General features: G+C 39.2%; 1 protein-coding gene across 1 annotated transcript; it reads right to left on the bottom strand.

Annotated features, from left to right (window-relative positions):
• Nucleotides 1-686: 686 nt before the first annotated feature.
• On the bottom strand, nucleotides 687-9,260 carry CCNI2 (cyclin I family member 2). Its single transcript, XM_070937328.1, has 7 exons — nucleotides 9,174-9,260; nucleotides 8,862-9,019; nucleotides 6,858-6,992; nucleotides 5,741-5,815; nucleotides 4,291-4,431; nucleotides 2,975-3,205; nucleotides 687-1,105 (listed from the first exon to the last, which is right to left on the bottom strand). Exons 2-7 carry the CDS (start codon nucleotides 8,973-8,975, stop codon nucleotides 728-730), a joined length of 1,074 nt encoding a protein of 357 aa, XP_070793429.1. The 5' UTR covers nucleotides 8,976-9,019; nucleotides 9,174-9,260; the 3' UTR covers nucleotides 687-727.
• Nucleotides 9,261-15,610: the final 6,350 nt, after the last annotated feature.

The raw sequence follows: 15,610 nt of genomic DNA, 5'->3' as shown, positions 1-15,610 counted from the left end.
CGACCCCCTCCTCTCTTTGGCAGCCCCTCAAATACTGGAACACTGCTATCATGTATTCTTCTAGTTGCTGAATACAGGTAGTCCTTGATTTACAACAGTTCGTTTAGTGACCATTCAAAGTGACTTATGATCATTTTTCACAGTAACAATCTTTGCAGCATCCCCATGATCATGCGATCAAAATTCAGATGCTTGGCAAATGGTTCATATTTACGACGATTGCAATGTCCTGGGATCATGTGATCCGCTTTTGGGACCTTCAAAGTCAATGGGAAGCCAGATTCGCTTAACAACCAGATTACCAATTTATCAACTGCAGTGATTCACTTAACAACTGAGGCAAGAAAGGTTGTAAAATGGGGCAAAACTCACTTAACAAATGTCTCATTTGTGGGCTCAATTTTGAGCTCAATTGTGGTTGAGGACTATCTGTATTAACAAACAACTTAAGCTGTCCTAAGAAGCTACCCTAAGCAAGCTCCTATTCCTCACTGATCAATATTTTTAAGCATGGGACATCTGAAATTTTGCCTTGTTCAAATATGTTTTTTTTAGATTATATTTTGATCTAATCAAAATAAGTCTGGCCAAAGAATTTTTTAAAAAACAAAGTTGAAAGCTACAGTATAGGCAATATACGATTAATACATAGTCCTCACTAATGAAGTATTAGAAATAGCCTTGGCTTTGTCTAGTATTTGGTCCCTTTTTTGCCCTATGTGAACCTCTAATCAATATGAGGGGCAGGTTGTAATGGTGGGCAAGCATTGATACTTTCCTCTGGTCCCTGAATACCATCATTTCCCATCTCACTGTTTGGTCCAGCTTCTGAAGTCCCATCTTCATTGTACAAGTACTTGAATCCATCATAGAATTCATCACTCTGGAGGTCATCCACATAAGCCTCGCCTCTGAGGAGTGAGTTTTGCATGTTAAACTGCATTTCTTTCTTCTCCATGGAATAATAGCAGGGTAATCCTTCAGCCAGGTGAGTTTGGATGTTTTGATTTGCAGGGTTGAAAATGTAGACAGCATTGGGTAGCTGGAAGCCCAAGATCTGCTGATCCACAAGTTCTTTGCAGTGGATGAATTTGGTGCTATCGATCTGCCACGTAATATAAATATAATGTGATCAAACCATTTTCTCCTTGTTCCCTTAATTTTTAGCAGCTAACAATAATTCATTTTTAAAAGTCTTTCCGTTTAATTACAGTAATTCCAGCAAGTTTGCTCTATAAAACCAGTCAAATCTATCCTTGGACTCAGCGCCAACAAATGGAAAATCTGGATATGCTTTGGCCGAGTTCACACTTGACGTGAAACTTTTATGTCTTTTCATGTTAGAATTTTTTTTAATGTTGTAAATGTACTTTTAAACCACAATTAGGGCGAGTGCTCTGCTTTAAACCTGCTGCTTCCTCAAGATAAATGATGTGAAATGAGTCCTGAACCAACAGAAGAATTACACAGCAAATGTGGTTTAGTTTTTAGCCACAGACTCCTATCTTAGCTTAGTGGGGCAAGAAATGCTGCATCTATCTTTTGTTTTCAAATCATTGTGCAAATGCACTATGATGAACAAGGCAGACAAGAAAGCAAAGCCTTATCTTTTATCCTTAGCCATCTGAGCTGGAAATGTAGCTGCACAACAATGGTAGAATCACAGGTTCCCAATTGTGGCTCTGTTTCATGAGAACTTTAATGCATCAATGAAGCCCTGAAGTTCTGGGAGTTATAAGAGATGCATTATAATTTTTTTCAGTACTCAATGGTACCTTGGTATGAAGCAAGGGGGCACAATGGCTTAGCGGTTAAAGACACTGAGCTTGTCAGCTGGAAAGCTGACAGCCCAGGTTCGAGACCCGAGTGCTGCATAACAAGGTGAGCTCCCGTTCCTGCCCCAGCACTTTCCCACCTAGCAGTTCGAAAGCATGCAAATGCAAGTAGATAAATAGGTACTACTTTGTTGCGAAGGTAATGTTCTGTGTGCCTTTGGCATATAATCGTGCTGGCCACATGACCACAGAAAATGTCTTCGGACAAGGCTGGCTTCCTTGGCCAAGAAACGAAGATGAGCATGACTGGACAGGGAAACCTTTACTTTATTTAGCAAGTACTAAACCACTCATGAGCAGGGGTCTCCAATCTTGGCTTTGTTGGCTGAGGAATTCTGGGAGTTGAAGTCCACAGGTCTTAAAGTTGCCAAGGTTGGAGACTCCTGCTCAAGAGGACAGGGAAATGGGAGCATAGTAGAAGGGTTTCATTTCTGTCTTTAAGAAGTCTGCATAATGCATACAGTAAAGCAAAGTTTTTGAATAAACCATAAGGTTTCGTAGCAATGATTTTCATCGTTAACGCTATGAATGATGTCATTGGCTGATATCCAAAGTGGCCACCCTTAAATTTCCTAACACCTTGGGCACCATTATTGTTATTATTATTATTATTTGTCACAGTGCTTTTGTGGTTTGAATCCTGTGTTTGTTGTCCAGAATCGCAATTGCAAGGATGGGTGGCTCTACAAATTGATGTAATTAAGAAATTTTAAAAAAAACCTGACTCCTGGGTTCACTAAGCCACCTATTACATGGCTGTGGGTTATAAAGCTAAACTCTGCAGCCGGCTAAAGACAGTGGTGCTAACATATTCTCAGCTGCCAGAGCAAAGGCAAGGCTCTGGTTGAGGTAAGAACATCTGGAATATCTGAAAAATATAAACTAAGCTAAGCATGACCTCATGATTCCATATAACCCACTAATGATTTTAATTCATCAGAACTTTAAATCCCATTAAACTAACCTGATCTTTTGCCTTGGACAGAAACGGCATCCTAACAACTACTTGCAAGCACTCCTGAACAGTACATTGTTTAAAACGTGCAATGTTTTCAAACAACTTGTTAGCTTGCTTGTTTGCTTTTTGAAACGGGGTGTTGGTCTCCAATTTAAGCTGCAGGGGCCAACCTGACTCCTACCTGTGCTTTTTTTAGCAGATCGGTAATTACAGGAAACCAGTCAGGAGTCAGCTTCTCCAACTCTAAGGTGATGATCACCAAGGCCAGTGTGGAACCCTTAAACTGCAACACTTGGTGGCAGGCCATACAGTGCTGTAGCTGTTTGGTCAAGAACGCAGCATGGCGGGAAGGATTCCTCTGAGGTAGCCTAGTTAGTAATTGGGGCCACTTGGACATCACCATGGCATGGAACTGGAGAGAAGAGAAACAATCAGTATATTATATCATTCATATATATATATATATATATGAATCAACGAACTTTGTACGTTTTCCTATGTCATTGACCAGAAGTGCAAACTAATTCTTATTAGTGGCAGGAACCTCTAAAATCTATTACAATGGTTGGTCGCACAGTCAGCCAGATGTTTAAACTGGGATTATTATGTTCCATTGTTATAATTTGTGTCGTATTTGCCAAATATTGAGATGTTTAAGCTTACACTGAATGTAACTAATTCTGAATTCATTGCATTGTCGCAATTGGAAATTCAGAAAGTCCAATTTCTCCTTTATTTGTATAAATAAGAAAATAGTGATATCCAAGCCAGCACAAAGAAATAAATGAGTGTGATAAAAATCACTCATACAGGAATATAAAGTTAACATCCTGGTTGGTTAAAACAGGACATTTATCCAAAATTCTCCAGGATGGGAGGAAAAAAACCTACTTGTTCGTGGTAAAGGAGGAGCATTAAGACACTGTTGTATCACTTGATTTTTTTGCCTTACTATAGCACATAGTAATTTCTTAAAAGGAAGTTTTCTTTCTATAAATGTTTAGCAGTTAAGATATATGACTTAAGTGCCAGATCAGAATGATCTATTTTAACTAAAATGAGGGTCAAGTGCATTTATGCAGGGTGAAAAAAAAAGGCTGATCTGAGATGACCTATTTGTGAAATGTAGCAAAAATTTTGAAAGTTTTTTTACATACAGTATTAAGATTCAGATAGTTAGACATATTTTTGCAGCGTGCAAAAGAAAAAAAAAAGGGGGGGGAAGACCTCTAGTGGACAGTATGAGTATCTCTTTTAAACATCCATTTCAGTTGTCCTTTCAAAATGGGAATTTACATTGTAAATCAGCTTAAGTGTTTGGAATAAGTAGAATGTTCAAATGGAAATTCAGTATCTTTGTGATAAAAAATACACTTTGAAATACTTGCAGGTAACTGCAAATGTATTTGTGAGCCTAACTAGAAAGGAATATATGTTTACTAACGTTTTTAAAATGTCAGCTTAGTCTTTTAACCATCAAAAAGGTTTAACGCTTACAATGTTTAAGAAATCCATTGATGTTGCTGTGTAAAGATCCCAATGAAGTTTATCAAGTATGATTCTTTCCATTCTCAAAATCTCAGCTGGAGAACACTTGCAATCACTCTGCTCTGCCAGCTTCTTTACTGATGGTATTATCTGTTCAAAAACAAATGGAAACATAATAAAAAAAAGCTCAGTTCTTATGAAGTATTGTGTAATGGTGATGTATGTACAATTCTCTGAAAGATGAAGAGTTGCTTTCTGTCCATGTAATAAAATGAATAACACCTAAAGCGATTCTTCTGTGAAATCAAAACATCCAGGATGCTCAACTGTGTATTTACAAGACAATATTCTCATACACTTTAATAAAAATTAATTCATCCATACCAGTTCTTGATGTACATGACTAAATCCACTGAAGTAATCTATATTGTGAAATGTAAAAATTAGCCTCAACTGTGTAATTGTAATCTGTATTTGAAGCTTTGGCTCATAAGTCATAGTGTTGTGTTTTTCAAGCCACTAGTTATCTTATTTGCTTAGAAATAGACCTACTCAACACTAATAGATACAATCTGTACAAGCACAAACAAAGAAGAGAACTAGTTTGGTATAATGAGTAAGGCACCAGGTTAGAAGCCATGAATTTTAGTTCTGCCTTAGGCACAGAGCCATCTGGATGGCCTTGGGCCTATTACTTTCTCTCAGTCCTAGGAAGGAGGCAATGGCCAACCATTCTGAAAAACCTTGCCCCCTCCCCCAAAAAATAATTGGAATCGACTTTTCTAAATAGTCTCTGACACTTGGACATGACTAAGTGGAATGAAAAAAAAATATTTACTTAGAAATAGACCTTCTCTACACCAATTTATACAAACACAATCTATACAACTATACAGTATAATAGCAATAGCACTTAGACTTATATACCACTTCACAGTTCTCTACAGCCCTCTGTAAATGGTTTACAGAGTCAGCATATTGCCCCTAACAATCTGGGTCCTCATTTTACTGACCTCAGAAGGATGGAAGGATGAGTCAGCTGGTCAGGCTTGAACTCCTGGAGTGAACAGTGAATTCTCTGCAGTACTGCATTCTAACCACTGTGCCATGACGGCTCTAAACAGCTACAGTTTAAAACTCTGAGAATTTGAACAGTGTACATTTCTGATTTTTTTCAAGGAAGGGTTTACTAGAAACTAGCACCTCATTCAGCCAACTAGAGTCTGATAGGAGCCAGCCCCCATCACCAAAATCATGACTGAGGCATTGTAAGTCACAACCACAAAATTCCTTGTGTGTCCAATCACACTTGGACAATAAAAAATTCTATTCTAGTCAAAATTGTATTAGGAAAGACAAAGAAGACTGATGAATGAGCCATTCCATCAGGCCCATTTAATAGTATCTTATGTGTTACTCAACAAAGTCCAAACTTTTACTTATTTAATAAGACACCTACCTCATCTTCTTCATTGATTTTTGCTGCTAGAAGTAGACAAGATATTGCAATGCAACGGAGATGTTTCAGCTGTGCCTAAAACGGAGAGATAAAGAATAAAGGACTGCTGTGTGCAAGTTGCTGAAAACACACACATTGTATACCTATACCTGTGCATCAAGTAAAAAATCACCTAGAATGTATTTTATTTATTATTGAATTTATGTCACACCATTCTGTCTTTTCCGTCACTCAAGACAGTTTACAGAAATAAAAAAGGATAGTGGGTAAGATGTAACATGAATAATACAAATAAAATTAAGACCCTTTCTTGCGTGTCCAATAAAGTACCTAACATGCTGGATCTGTGGATCAGGGCAGATTTACCATGGAAAGAACCACGTTACATGACATATTGGGACTCCCCCTCTTCGCTAAACTGGGTGTGGGCGTGGCCAGTGTGTGATTCATCCGGCCCTGCGGATTGGGAGTTTGACAGCCTTGAGCTAGATCCAGGCTCACGTCTGATCTCAGCCATGGAACCCCATTGGTTGACTCTGACCCCGTCATTCTCTCTGTCCAACCAAATTTACAAGGTTGCTTTTAGAAGGATAAAACATGAAAGCGGATCCCATGAAAAAGCTGGTTTGAGGGAAGGAGGGGTATAAAATCATAACAAATACATACAGTACATATGTACATCAGTGGTGAAATCCAAATTTCTCCCTACTGGTTCTGTGGGCGTGGCTTGGTAGGCGTGGCAGCTGAAGGATACTGCAAAATCCCCATTTCCTTCCTACTCCTGGAGGAAGGATATTGCAAAATCTCTATTCCCAGCCCACTCTGGGGCCAGCCAGAGGTGGTATTTGCCGGTTCTCCAAACTACTCAAAATTTCCACTACCAGTTCTTCAGAACCTGTTAGAACCTGCTGGATTTCACCCCTAATGTACATACAGGATTATGTTGTAAGCCTGTAATTATTTCCATACTTGGAATAAGCCTCAATGAGCTTTTTACCAAAAAGATATGCCTAGGATTGAAGATTTAATCATCTGAGGTTATACGTGTGATAAGAGCTCCTTTTGCACTTCTCACTATTGACAGAAACAACAAGTAGGAAAATCCAGAGGTCCTTACCTTTACTGATGCCAGCAACCGGTTCAGAAAGCTGACCGCCAAGGAAAAGGTTTGAAAGCAAAACTGAAAGAGTGAGCTTAACTTTCCAATCCACAAAACAGTTCTGTCATAAGAGAATGGAGAAATATCGGTGCCCTAAACAGAAAAAAACTGACTTAGAACAAAGCAGTACAGATAGTCCTCAACCTACGACCACAATTGAGCCCAAAATTTATGTTGTTTTAAGTGAGACATTTGTCAAGCGAGTTTGCTCCATTTTACGACTCCCCCCCCCACATTTGTTCAGTGAATCAATCAGTTCTTAAGTTAGTAACATGGTTGTTAAGTGAATTGGGCTTCCCCATTGACTTTCCTTTTCAGGAAGTCGTAAAAGAGGATCACATGACTCTGGGACACTGCAACAGTCATAAATGTGAGTCAGTTGTCAAGCATCCAAATGTAATCCATATGTCCATGGGAATGCTGCAACGTTTATAAGTGTGAAAAATGGTCATAAGTCGCTTTTTCCAGTGCCGTTGTAACTTTGAATGCTAAATGAACTGTTGTAAGTCAAGGACTACCTGTATAATCATTTGGAATCTCTCTGAGTCCATTGATCATAAGAGGGTGTACATGATAAAAATTGGGCATGTGCATTTTAAGATACCCGAGATTTTTGTCTAGCTCACCGTAATCAGGATATGGTAATACCCATCTTTGGAGATTTAGATACAGATCCTTTCCCCAGAAAAGTACAATTGTATTCATAGATGCGGTCAAGAAAAGCAAGAACAGAATATAACGTTTTTATTTATTTAATTTAAAACAGGTATGTATCTGCCCAACTTGTGATGAACTCTGGTTGACTCCCAATCAACAATTAAAACAACATCAGTAAGGGCAACATAACATAAATCTATTAAAACAATAAAAACCTGGCACCAAAGTTAAACTTCCTACAGCCTAATTAAATCCTTTCATACGTCTCACCCTATCCCAGCGCTTGGGGGGAAAGATGGACCTTAAGTACTTTTTTTTTTTTTTTAATTTGATTTATATGCCGCCCTTCTCCGGAGACTCAGGGCGGCTTACAATGCGTTAAGCAATAGCCTTCATACTTTTGTATATTTATACAAAGTCAGCTTATTGCCCCCACAATCCGGGTCCTCATTTTACCTACCTTAGAAAGGATGGAAGGCTGAGTCAACCTTGAGCCTGGTGAGATTTGAACCTGCAATAATTGCAGGTAGCTGGTGTTAATAACAGGGTGCTTTAGACCACTGTACTACCAAGGCTCTTTACAGAAGACTAGGAGGGTAGAAGGCCTGTTGAACTTCAAGAAGTTGGGGGTTCCATAGGGCAAGGGCCAGTGGTGGGCTTCAGCCAGTTTGCACCACTTCGGGAGAACCGGTTGTTAGCTTTCTGAGCAGTTTGGCAAACTGGTTGTTGGAAGAAATCATTAGGGCAGAAAACCGGTTGTTAAATTACTTGAATCCCACCACTGGCAAGGGCTGATACAGAAAAGACACCCTTCTTAGATCCCATGGGATGGCAATGTTTAAGGGAAGGAACTGGGACTTTGCCCACCCTAAGTGATCTGGTAGAACAGGTAGATGTCCTTAGGGAGAGATGGTCCAGCAGATAACCTGACCCTGGTGGGTCATATGGTGCTTTAAAATAATTACCAGCATCTTGAATTGCACCTGGAAGTAAACTAGGAACCAGTGCAGCTTATGCAGCAGACTGTTAACATAGCTAAAACTGGAAAACTAATCCACACACATTCTGGATCTGTTGTAGTTTCTAGTGGTTTTCAATGACAGGTTTTACCCAGGTTCATTCTAGAATGCAATTTATTGTAATGATGGCAAGCATACACAAGCTGTTGCATATCATTGTGAACAAACATTGCACGTGGGGAAAATGTGACGACCAATCTAGGCTTTGGGGATTCCGAGGGCAATTCTAATCTTGTTTGGCGCTCAAACTCCAGTACAGATCACCTTGTCACATAGGAAAACATACCTTCAGTGTGAAGTTCTGGAAGACCGGTGCCTTCCAGATCTTTGCTTCTCTTGCTAGAGCATACTCCAACACCAAAGCAAGATTCTGGCTCTCTGAAGGCCCAATGCACTTCATAGTAGTTAATCGATGGGCCTATTTTGGGCGGCAAGAACTATTATCTGGAGATTTAAAACAACCATAAGACAGCCGGTGATTATTTTACTCTTAAAATAGCATTGTATGCACAAATGAGTGGGATTGCAGACTATTATTAGTGCTTCATACCAACAAGGAGACATAGTTTTCAAGAGGATGAAACTCTATTTGCTGTACCTTTCGGTGAGATTAGGAAACCTCAGGAAATTGGTGAACGAATAGGTGTGGCCTCCTTTACTTTGGCTATCGCAATCAAAGGTCTTGGAGTTTGAACTGAACCAGCATTTGCACTTAGAGCTGAAGGAATTTCTGGCATGAGAAGCGAAACGTCTTCAAAGGAAAATCAGAAAGTCCAGTTGTCTCTTGAAAAAGCATCTTTGTGATTTGCACTTCTTTATACAAACACCCTAATAAATTGATAAGGGTCCAGTTTTACATAGGCAGCATGCCCAATATGCCGTGGTTATAAATACCCACAGGTATTTTGTAATGCAAGTTAAATATACCGAAATAAACCATCGTTTTATCAACGGGATGAGGTTATAAATACATATCTAATGTCAATCACAAAGAATAAATTTTTTGGTTTTGCTTTCTCCTTGGTGAGATAAGAGTGGCAGATAAAATCCATTCATTTTTAACTCCGTTTTTTTCATCTTTTCTAAGTGAAAGATATTTAGGGAAAGCCAAGTGAATGCTCTGTGGTCCCCACAAAGAAGATGCTTTATATCAATTCAAACAGTACTAGATGTTTTCATGGCATAAGCTATTCACATTCAGGAGTTTAATCACTTTCAGCACAGAAATTTTCCCCTGCCTGGGAAATAGTGACGAAGAGAGAAATGTTAGAAAGCTGTACCATAAAGGTTTTTCTACATCAGTCACATACACAAAACATTTGATTCTATTGCCAGCAATTATCCAAATGATGATAAGAAAAGTAACTTAACGTTTTGCTTGCATTGCTTCAAGAATGTTAGTGCATATACACATTTTTTTGTTTCCAGTGCTACACATATTAAAAGGAAAGAAAAAAATGCTGCCTATTACAAAGATTTGTTGACCAAAATCCAAAAACCATGTTTTATAAGAGAAAGCACATTTCTCCACTGGTTTAAGTCACAAGTAGGCTTATCTTTCCAGAGTTATAATTCTTTTAACTACACTGCAAGCTAGAAGACTTGGTATAAAGGTACAGTCAAGGGCTAAGAACAGAATCTAAAGGAACATCTCCAATTTTATGAGGAGCAACCACTGTAGAATTGAACACAGTAATATAACAATGCTGCATATCTCAGACCAAACTTGAATGTTAGGAAAAGGTTAGACCATAAGAGAAAATGTCCCTGGCAATTAATTGCAACTGAACCTTTATTAAACAATACCTAGACTGATACACTGATAGTAACTCATAATGAGGTTTGACTGGTTCTGTCTTTGGGTAATGTAGAATGTTGCAAAATCTCTGCCATTGTGTTTATGAACCGTGGTTTGCATATAGATCAACCAATGTTGATATCTCGTGGTTTAATGAATCTAGCTGGTATCTCAGATATCCAATAAACAGAAAATTAAAAACACATAAATAATACATTTCACACCATGTCCATTAAATTTACTGTTGAAGAGAAAGTTTTTTTCTTCCATTATAGAGAGTTTTAACTTTCTTTGATGGAGAGATCCACAATTTCTTATATATTCCATTTATATATCAGATATGTTCTTACCATGTTTCCAAAGACATTAATGGACATGTAATGGAAATTATATACCATATAATAATTAAAAGAGCAAAAAAAAAAAAAAAAACCACAGTAAAAGTACAATTATTTTCCATCTAAAGGGTGCATTGCAATATTGTACATTTCCATCTTCCTTATCTAACATCTAACAAATTCCTAAGCACAAATCTTTGTTTTCAGAGTGAAGCGACAGCAGGAAAATAGGCAAGTAGCCTGGGAAAAAAACATGATGTTCCTAATGAAGTACAAGGCCATTTCATTTTCACTCTGCTGCTAGTATTAAATAATACAACACCATACGGTAAGCTATTAAGACACGGCTGTTAGCTGTTAGTTAAGACTCATATGTCACTTGCTGAATATAAGATGGAAAAATGTCAGCGAATCCACTGCTTATATTGCCAGCAACAGTTAATGGCTCCCTGTGCTATATCAACAATTGATAAAGGGTAGCAAATTGCCTTCATTTTGTTCTTCCATCCTCTTTTTTTTGTAGGCAAAAAAACTGGTCCTCCTTTTGGGAACCTCCTTATCACCTGGTTATATAGGTAGTCCTCATGGCCACAATTGAGCCCAAAATTTCTGTTGTTAAGCAAGACATTTGTTAAGTTAATTTTGCCCCATTTTATGACCTTTCTTGCCCCATTTTATGACCTTTCTTGCCTCAGTTGTTAAGTGAAGCACTGCAGTTGTTAAATCACTGGCTTCTCCATTGATTTTGCTTGTCAGAAGGTCACAAAAGGATCTTGGGATATAGCAATGGTCATAAATATGAACCACTTGCCAAGCATTTGAATTTTGATCATACGATGACGGGGATCCTGGAAAGTTTGTAACTGTGAAAAACAGTCATAAGTCACTTTTTTCAGTGCTGTTGTAACTTTGAACAGTCAGGAAATGAACTGTTGTAAATTGAGGACTACCTGTACCATATATTCTAATGCTCACTATAGTTCTGAAGGACCAGGTGAGTCTGTTTCTTTTAGAGAAATCCCACAAATGCCTATAGACCTCTACTGTGAAATGTTTCTCCAAGAAGTTTTTAATTTTCCAGGTTCAAGAAGCCAACATTTATGCATAGTGTGATATTGACAATAAAAATAAGTCAAGTGTGAAGGGGAAAGAAGTGACCCCAGACTCATGCAACGAATTTCAAATAGTTTGCATTCCTTATCCAGTTTGCATGATGAACGCTACAACCACCAGTTGGACACAGATGCATCCAGAATACATAATCAAGAATTGAATTAGGAGATTCCCACACTGCTCACTCAGGCATAAGAGAGGTGATAAATCACTAAAGCAAACAAGGGTTTTGTGCCACAAATGCCTGGGTGGCTCCATTAATCTTGACTTGCCAGAAGCTTAGCAAGGCAGTTGAGACATACCAGGTCTCAATCCATGCCAATGAGCAACAGTCTACTCATGCATACCAATTGTGAACTGTGAGACTGTGGCAGTGACACAAGAGAGTTCAGGTACCCCTGTGCTACATATCACACCAAGATCACAACTGTTTTCCTAATCTGGTATTCAACAAAGTGGCTGGGCTAGAAGATGGTAGGAGTTCGAGAATAATATTTATAGAATTTATCAATGAAGCCTTGAGTGATAGATAAGATTGGGTTAGTCATGCTAGACTTCTATCTGCACAGTCAGCATAGTCAATAGCAAAAAGCTGTAAATGTGACTGTCCTAAACATGGAGGATGAGGTGCCTATCCATGTTTTTTTTTTTTTTACCAATCCATGATAATATTTTGCAAAATTTGGTAAGAAAAATAACTTTTGAAGTTCTTTTCCTTTGGGGTAGGATGTGCCTTCCAGTCTGTCTTGAGTCCTAGCAACTACCTGGATTAATCCCTGCAGTTTTCTTGCCAAGGGTTTTAGAGAGTGGTTTGCCATTGCTTCTTTCCTAAGGCTGAGAAAGAGTGACTGGCCCATGGTGACTGGCTTTTTGCTTAAGGCAGGACTAGAACTCCTGGTCTCCAAATTTTTAGCCTGGTGTCTTAAGCACTACGACAAATTGTCTCTTCTTTTCTTGCACTGCTCTGTTTTTCAGGGTTTGTATTGGCTGATTTGAGGCTGATTCTGACATTCTCCTAACATTTTTTTTTTTTTGCCAAATGTGATAAGAAAAAGAAAACTTGGAATTCCTTTCCTTTGGGAGCGGGGCGTGCCTTCCAGTCAGACTTGACTCCAGGTGACATGTCCCAGGAATCATTTGTACATGACATATCTTCATAATGTTGCTTTTGTCTCGTGCCAAAAAGTCCAGGGCTGAAACATTTTGAAGCTGTCTTTAGTGGCTACAGTTTTACTCCTCCCTCTATCCCAACATAGTTTTTCATGGATGTGATCTAGTATGGGTTGTGCCAAACTGGGTTCTATGGAACCCTAGGGTGGGTTCTGCAGGTTTTATAGGGCAAAATAATCTCTCTGCCAGATTTACATCTATTGCAGTGAGTTTTGCTTTTGCTTACTCCTTTTTGGAAGGTTTTCTTTTCTATTTTGATCAATTAGAAAACCCACTACAGAGGGTACAGGAGTAGCACCGAGGCCAGGAAAAAATGATTGATTGGCCTCAAAGGTTTTTTTCCCACTTGGTCCCTTGCAGAAAGTCCCTTTTCCCCCTTTAGTTCTCTAAAGTAGTTTTATTCTCTGGAAGGGATTAAAGGAGAAGAAAACTTCTAATGCCTTCAGGCATCTACTCCTGTTTTGATGCAGCAACTTGCAACCCTAACTACTTTTTTACAGTCGAGGAAAGGGCTTGCCAAGCTGACATTCGGGACCCCAAATCTTTTTGATTCCAGGAATTTTATATTAATGAACAGGTTCTAATTCCTGAAAACATTGAAAATCTGTGGTTTAATACGGATCAATGATGTAGCCATTAACTCAGTTCCTATTTTACCACTTTCAAAGCTAGTTTGGTATACTGGTTAAGGCATCAGGCTAGAAAACAGCTGGATGACCTTGGGCCGGTCACTTTCTCAGCTCTGGGAAGGAAGTAATGGCAAACATTACTTCCTTCTGAAAAATCTTGCCAAGAAAACTGCAGGGACTTGCCTAGGGAGTTGCCAGGAATCAGGAATTACTTGAAGGTATACAGTATACAAATACATGCAGAAAAAAAGTTGAGTGGTTTAGGATACTGGGAGCATGTTTCCCTTTTTAGCTGCTGGCACTGACTTACCTGGCCATTTTGGCTTGGGCCTGGACACCTGGCTTCTGCACGGGTATCTGCCCAAGTCATTTTGATAGATCTTATCTGGAAACCTTACAAATACAGGGTTAGTACCCTGTTTCTAAAACATGATTCCAACATTCTTTGAAAGAGCTAGGCCTGTGTTTAAAAAGCAAGTGCTCTTTTAAAAGAGTGCTAGTCAGATGCTGCACTGAACATCAATTTAGTCTGGGAGAAGAAGCCAGCTTCCAACCATCTTTCTATTAAGATGGGCATTTGTTTATTACCAGGGAGGTCAGGGGGAAGAAAAGGAAATATTCTGCCAGATGGATGCTGCTTATTCTGTCATAATGAATGTATTACAGGATTCCCACTATTTTTGCCCTCAAAAAGTTTAACCTGGCTGTAGGTTTTGCTGTCTTTGATACTTTGGTTGTGGGAACAATGGTGTCTCTTTGCCATCCAGGCTCTTTCTGGATGCTTTAGAGGTGTCATTCCATTGCAGCACAAACTCAGGACAGAGCTTGCTCCTTTTCAGGCCTGCTCTCTGACTTCATTGCACCCTCTTCCTCTATGCCTATTAGCCTGGAGCAAATTGAGAGGGAGAAAAGGCACCTATGGTAATTTCCTTGCTATCTCACTTTCATCCCAGTGACCTGCCAGTTGGTCTGTTTTTGAGCAGGAGTCCAATGGTCTCGAGTCTGCTGTTGAAAGCATCCACCACACTCACCCAGCCTTGCCAGACCATAATTAAAGAGAAGAACTGGTGATGGGTTTTCCCCATCAGCAACTGATGCCAGAGGAGGGGAAGTCCACTTAAGGAAACTTTCATCTTAACTTTCCTGCATTAACACTGCAAAGATGGACTACTAGTTGGCCACGTTACTGATCGCTTTATTAACAGGTGTCAAAGAAACACAATTTTTGCAGCCTTATGCAGACTGGGGGACGGTATTAAAAGACGCCTGGCTGGGCCCTTTCCGAGGTTCTCTTAAACAGTAGCATTGTGATAGTTTCAATTTATTGTAATGTAACTTTTATTGCATGCAATACAGGAAACTGCTTAAGAGTGAAGGAATTACACACACACACATACACACAAAATCAAAAACATATCCCAAAAATTTCTAGGCAAGTCAGCAAATCTAAATTTCTTGAATGTGGAGCCTTTGCATAATTTATTACAGTCTTTTGCAGAGCAAACGTTAATAAGTATTTTATGGCATCACAAATGTGAGAGTTGCAATTTGACTCATGTTTGGAATTTTTTTTTTTGTAATTTAGTAAACGGAAACTTCTCGGCAAAGTAAACCGCAAGGTACTGATTGACAGTGGCGGCTGGTTACTGTAAAGTCCCAAGTTAATTCTGGATGTATACATCGTATACATTACATCGAAGCCTACGCTAAGCAGACGGTTTGGGTTTGTACTTTGTACCATAAACTGTATAACAGGTAACCAAGATTAACCCAACATGGCTTGTTGTGCAAATGCAGCGCCTGGATCTTGATGCGTCCTGCCTAACTGTGTGGTGGGAGCTGATGTCCGAGGACAACCAAAACTGTCAGAGCAGGCGGGGGGGGGGAAGAGAGAGGGAGAGGAGAAGACAGGAAAGCGAAGCCGTCCCCGCAAACCCAACTACAACAACGAGCGCGCAGGGAACAAAACAACAGGAAACAAAGCACG

The sequence above is a fragment of the Pituophis catenifer genome, unplaced genomic scaffold, assembly GCF_029215685.1.
Source record: "Pituophis catenifer annectens isolate HBS135680 unplaced genomic scaffold, rPitCat1.0.hap2 SCAF_2, whole genome shotgun sequence".
Taxonomy (NCBI): domain Eukaryota; kingdom Metazoa; phylum Chordata; class Lepidosauria; order Squamata; family Colubridae; genus Pituophis; species Pituophis catenifer.
Note: the sequence above shows the minus strand (reverse complement) of the source record. Positions and strands in the feature narration are given on the sequence as shown.